Below are 6,757 nucleotides of genomic sequence, written 5' to 3'. Positions count from 1 at the left end.
CGAGTGCTTGAATGTTCGAGTTACATCGAATATCCGACTTTGTCGAGTATTTAAAACAATCTTGATCAAAAAAATGGAATTACACGTGAGATTTTTAATAGCGACATTGAATTTCTTTTTACCGACTTTTATTATAATTGCGTTTTAATTACGACGAAAATTACTCGTCTTGACGATCGCTATACAAAAATATACGTTCGCGATTTCGTTGATTAATAATAATTTTTGAATAATTACGAAGGAAATGGAAGAATGACTTTACAACAGAAAAGAATAATTAAAAATGGATGATCAAATATAAATTTAATATCTAACGTGTAACATATAAAATAATTAAACGTAAGAAATGGAGGAAACACGATTCGGTTCTTCGTTTATTCGTTTTCGAATATAATTCTACTTTAATAGAATTACGTTATTACATATATGGTTTTATTCCAAATAAATTTTATTTCATTTTTATCACAATGTAAAAATGTTTGTTGTCATGTATATAGTAATAATATATTAAATAATCAATGAATGAAGGGATCAAATTCGTTTTTGACAAAAAGTGGCATTATCAAGATTCATGAAAGCAATGTCAATTAATCGATGTGATTGTGATAAAAAATATAATAATAAAAGGGAGAGGGGAAAGCGAGAGAGAGATAAGTACGACAAATTACGCCTCGATCAAATCGTCGATAATCTCGATTGCTATCGCAATTATCGGCACGAGACACTTATCCTGTAATCAACACATTCTCGAGAAATCGATAAAAATAAAAATAAAAAAAAAAACAAGAACGATGGTAACTAGAATGCAACGAGGAATCTTTCCATTATGATACGTGATCGAGATAATGCTCCACTCGTGATAATGATATCGGGTACAAATACATTCCGTGGGACTTTACGAATATTACGAAATGGAACGATCGAAAAACGAGAAACTATGCCTATTTTCCTCTCGTTCGAATGCAAATTTATCTTTCTAATTGATTTCGACGAATGAGAACAAATTGATTACGAGGAGAAAAAGATTAAAAATTAAATATCGGTGATCAGGATAAAGAGATGTGCGATAAATGCATATATGTAGCAATAATCGTGAAAATTTCAAGAAATGCTTTTGAAGAGATGTCGAATATCGATGATGCGGAAAAATGAAAGTTTTCATGGATGTTGACGTTTTGATGAAATAAAAATTATTGTCCTGAAACGAACGAATAGCATTTCGATGTGATCAAAAGTATATTCGATTACACTTACAATTACAATTACAAAAACATGGATTTCGTTTGAACACATCTGGAGCATCTTTCGTTTGTTCCAACAGCGATCATTCGATCGGTAAAATAATTAAAACAAGAATTCGTGAAATAAATCTCCATATCGCAATCTTGTCGATACGCTTTTTTCGATGGAATAATAAAAAGAAAGTAGGTCACAGTCGTTGGCGATCGGTAAAAAAAGATCAATGATAATGGAATGATGTGATATCGCGATGATATTGTAAAAAAAAAAAAAAAAATGAAGACATGGAGAAAGGTTAAATATCCTTCTAACGTTAAAATCATGATCGATGACATTTAAAGCTTTCATTTAAATGGGGATATCGACAGTGCCTTGAAGTTCTTTGTAAATCTCCTGATAAGTTTTCCCTTTGGTTTCTGGGACTAGCATATGCGTGAATATCGTGGCAGCAGCCATGATCGCGGCGAAAATCCAGAAGGTCATATCTGTTCCTAGCTCGTCGTTCATCGTGGGGAACATTTTAGTCACGACGAATACCATAAACCAGTTCAACATGACCGCAACACTGGAGGCGACTGCTTTCGTTTCAGCGGAGAACAGTTCACCCATTAACATCCATGGCACTGGACCCAATCTAGGGAAAAAAAGAATTTCGTTAGAATTCGATAGAAAATGAAAAATTTTTCATTTGGAGAATTTATACACAAATCTAGAACTGAATTTTAAAAATATGAATAACATTTGAAAGTACTTCGATTAAATTTTCCACCTTTCTACTAAACTTTCCATAAAATATTCGGATTCGATTCGAATTCCTTCAAATTAGAGATCGATGTAGAACAAAGAAACATACTATTGTTTCCATTTTCGCTCGTTACTCGTTACCTATGATTCAACTTACCCAATGGAAAAGGCGATCATAAAGACGATCAAGGAAGTCAATGGTAACCAGCCAAGCGAAGTGACATCATTTCCGCTATCTTTCTGCTTGAAGTAATATCCAAGCGCGATCAAACTGACTGACATAACACCGGTGGAAATCATGAGCAGCGGCTTCCTTCCTGCTCGATCAACAATCAACGCCGCGACACCTGACATTACCAACTGCACAACAATTTATAGCATAAATGTCTCTCACGAACGAATTGTTTTGTTAATTCGCGTAGCTAAAACGCAATTTGAAAAAAAAACAATTGAACGACTTTGATTGTCCGTTTGAGAAAACAAATATTTTCATTGCAAATAAAGAAAGATTTCCTAAGATTTGCTAATAATTTGCTAATTTTAATATCTACATAAATTAATAATAAATTATTGGAGCATGATATTTATTAATGCGAAAAAATTAATCGAGAAAGATAAGAAGTCAAACCTGAACCAGTGCAACGAAGATAGACGCCAGTTCCGGTGGCATTGAACTTCCGGATGCTTTGAAGATCATCACGGTATAAAAGATCACGGCGTTCACTCCGGAAGCTTGTTGGAAAAACATCATTCCGAAGGATGCGATCATGGCCTTCTGGTTGACCGGAATTTTTGCCATTTCAAAGATGTTGGGCTTCCGGCCGGAACTCGCGTCCGCCGCCATTTGCAATTCGTTCAGTTCCTGTTTAGGATCGTAATCTTTTCCTCTTAACGCCGACAACGCCACAGTGGCATCTTGCTTTCTGTTTTGACCCTAGATGTTTACGATAGATTATTAAAAGATAATTAATTGAAGAACTCGTAAAAAGTTCTCGTACTCACCACCAACCAGACGGGAGATTCGGGCATCCAATAGAAGGTAATCAAGAAGAGGAGAATGATGAGGACGCATACAAGGGCGAATAAAGTATAATTAAGAACGCTTCCGAGAATAAAAGAGACAAAAATTCCAACGGTGAGGAACAATTGGAAGAGCGCACCCAAGGTTCCCCTGGTCGAGACTTCGGCGATTTCGGAGATGTACGTGGGACCAAGGACGCATCCTGCTCCAACACCAAGACCAACCAAGAATCTGGCGATATAGAGAAGCTTGACTTGCGTTGCAACCAGAATAATTCCCCACGACAAGAGGAATGGAACGGCCAGCAAAAGAAGAGATTTTTTCCGCCCCATTTTATCCGCCATCGATCCTGATGGAATAGCACCACAAATGGCTCCAACAGCGAGTAAAGAGCTGATCCAGGAACCTTCTTCCTGAGTGATTACCAACCATGAATCGGCTGCGTAGAGCTGAGGAAGCACCGGTGAAGTCCATGCCAAGGCTGAACCGACTCCAACCACCAAAAAACAAGCTAGAAAATGAGAGTTGAATTAGGACGACTGAAGAAAAAATCAGTTATTTTTCATATTATCGAAAAGCGTGATTATAAATTAGGTAAAGAAGGAAAATTAAGCTTAATGATACAATTTTTAATTTTAGTATTCGTTTCTTTTAACGATTTAATATTTGTACGTGAATTTATTAATTTCGTAATCGATTAAATAATTAATTGATTATCTAATAATGATAAATATTTCTTAATCATTCGTGTTACACTTAAATTCAATTACAAAATTGCGTCACAATAATGTGAGATAACATAAAAATTCGTAATCGTATCGAAAATGAAAAGATAATCTTTGAATATGTGTGGAATAAAACAACGTGGTATATTTATTATATAACATATAATTGATAAATAATGTTGCAACATGATTGGTCGATGAGAAAAAGATATTATTCCGATTTAGTTAATTTTGAACAAATGATTTAAACCAAAACGCATTTCTTAATTCTGTGAATGAGAATATTTTTTTATAATTTGTCAATAATTGTGTAATTTTTCTTACGAATTTTCTAATAAAATTTCTAATTTTATTAAACGAAAGAAAACGAAAGTAAAATAATATATTAAATTAAAAAATAATAGATAACTGGAAGCAAAATTTAAAGAACTATAAATCTCTTAAATCTTCAATTTTTCAATAAATTCAATAGTAATTATTCTCTCTCACTCAAAAATTTAAAAAAAACTAGTAAATTGCAAGGGATAAACTCGAAAAAAACGAAGACAGAAATAATGGAAAGATATCGAAAATGGTTTATCGCGTGTTGAGCGTCTTCGTGGAAATACCGGAAATAGAAGCAAGGTATTGCCACAGCTTCCTGCTCTCCTGGCGGACAGCCGCGTCATTAATCATCCCCGTGCCTTCCATTTCCTCGAAATTAGCGAGCATCCACTCGAATAACGTGTCTGCACTCGGAGAACGCCAACTACCACGATGGGATCAAGACGATTTCTCAAAGAAAATCAATGATTCCGACAATCGATCGTTCCTTGGACCGATTCAAATCGTAATCGATCACGAGTTGCTCCTATACGACGAATCGCGTCGAATCGAGTTTTCTCACCACGAGCACCGTTTGTCAAATCTCGGATCGACGAACACTTTAGGTGAACCGCATATTTCGGATAAAGCAAACCCGATCGAGTGAAACAAAATGGAAGTGATTACGGCGAGGACCGTCATATATCGCGCTCACTATTATCTGCCCATCATTATCACTACTCTCATTTATTATCGCTTATAATCAAAAGAAAAAAATCGTTTGGAAATCACGATTAACAGATACTTAACAGATACATAACAGATGGACTAGTTGTGTGCAATGATTTTAAAGGAATCAAATTGAATGTATAACGTTATAAATAGTTACACAATGATTGCATAATTTTATTTCATAATTTTACAATTCTACATCAAATCGGATAATCTGATAAAGAATGGGGAAAATTTTTTTACAAAATATTATTCATTTATTACTGTTAGAATTTATTAATAATGGTATTTTGTATAACTTACGATAACATTACTTTTTTTCTATATTGCTATTTGCTATAAACTAAAAATTATGGTATCATTTTGATTTGGAAATTTTTCTTTTATAGTTCCTCTATAGTCGAAAAAATTATTTCAAAGAGAAAACTTGTTTTTGAATCTTTGAAATTTTTCAATAGAATTTCATTTTTTTAATTTCTATCCTCGTTTAAAATCTTTTAAAATCTTTTGAAATATCTATAATTATAAATTAATGATTTATATACACGAATTGTTTCGTTCATGTTACAGTTGAACAGGAAAGAATTTTAACTTTCATGAAATTTTTTTTCAAGTTTTCTTTTACGACTTTTCTTTCTTCGAAATTTAAATCTGAATCGCACTTAAAATTGAATAGAGATATAAATAAATTGCTCGAAACTTCATCGTCGTATTTCTTCTCATTTAATTCCGTTCACTCTTTGCACATTGAATTTTCAAAGGAAAGAGAAGGAGGTCGTAGAGATGAAAAATGTTCATCAACTTACCGTCTCGATTCACGATATTTCCTCTGGGATTTATAAAATATCTCGAACTGTGTTTCGATGTATCAATTCGTTATTGGAAAGGTGCGAGTGATAAATATTTATATAATATATGTACATGTAAATATAACATTTTTTATTATTAAAATTAAATTTCAAATTAATTAATAATTCAAAAAATATATCAATCAACTGAATCGTGCACTATGATATATACGTTTTTTTTTGTTCTTTGATATCTATCAATATCGATATCATGATATGTTGATCACCGTTTCAGTTGCATCGAATAACATGTTTACCATTTTTGTCCTTCGTGTGTCCCTGTTTCGAAGAAACCTCAATCTCATGGTGTGGTATAGTTAATTATTAGATATTGGATTGCAAGATTTTTTTTTATTATTATATTTTTTATACAGTCTAATATCTAGTATAAATATGCAAAAAATAAACAAGTTTTATTATTTTTATTTTTTTTCTTTTTACAAGTGATACGAATTTTTCCCTCATTATTTTAAAATAATCTAAAATTTAATATTTGATCTTAATATTTGTTCAAATCTCGAACATATTTACCATCGTCGCTTCATTATTTCGATCAATTCTAATAAATCTATCAATAAACAATATTTAAGCGTTCTTTCAACTCTTCAATTAATTAATCCTTTTAAAAAGCCACAAATCGTCTAAATCAACGTTATCATTCAATCGTATTTCATATCGTTGATAATTCGATCGCGATACGAAAATCTTTCCTCATGTTTCTTGTAAGAAATCATTGATCATGATAAACTCGTCTTTATTAATCTTTCTGCATATTTTAAAACTTTGTATAATTATTATATAATTATGAAGTATAAACCAATTCTATTTTATATTTTATATTTTAATTTGCCCCAAAATTTCAATTTTCCCAAAAACTGTATTTTCTTAATTTTCATATAATACGTTTTAAATATAGTAAAAATTTTCACTTAATGTCAAGCTGAAAAAAAATCCCAAATAAAAACTTATTACCATAATTATATCACATATTTATAATTTTTAAGATTACAATATTTAAACGACAAATCTAATTTTCGTCGCAAATTTGAATAGAACCTCTCGATACGATAGGATATCATAATGGAAAGGGGCGATATGACAATTAGCCGAGGCAAACATCATGTTGCCATAGAACGGCCATTATT

General features: G+C 32.1%; 1 protein-coding gene across 1 annotated transcript; it reads right to left on the bottom strand.

Moving 5' to 3' along the window:
- Nucleotides 1-1,223: 1,223 nt before the first annotated feature.
- LOC102670779 (facilitated trehalose transporter Tret1-2 homolog) lies at nt 1,224-4,607 on the bottom strand. The gene is made up of 5 exons (XM_006623138.2): nt 4,338-4,607; nt 2,986-3,515; nt 2,612-2,917; nt 2,141-2,343; nt 1,224-1,873 (listed from the first exon to the last, which is right to left on the bottom strand). The coding sequence occupies exons 1-5, from the start codon at nt 4,438-4,440 to the stop codon at nt 1,588-1,590; spliced, it is 1,428 nt and encodes a 475-aa protein (XP_006623201.1). The 5' UTR covers nt 4,441-4,607; the 3' UTR covers nt 1,224-1,587.
- Nucleotides 4,608-6,757: the final 2,150 nt, after the last annotated feature.

Source organism: Apis dorsata, unplaced genomic scaffold, assembly GCF_000469605.1.
Source record: "Apis dorsata unplaced genomic scaffold, Apis dorsata 1.3 scaffold_815, whole genome shotgun sequence".
Lineage (NCBI taxonomy): Eukaryota > Metazoa > Arthropoda > Insecta > Hymenoptera > Apidae > Apis > Apis dorsata.
Note: the sequence above shows the minus strand (reverse complement) of the source record. Positions and strands in the feature narration are given on the sequence as shown.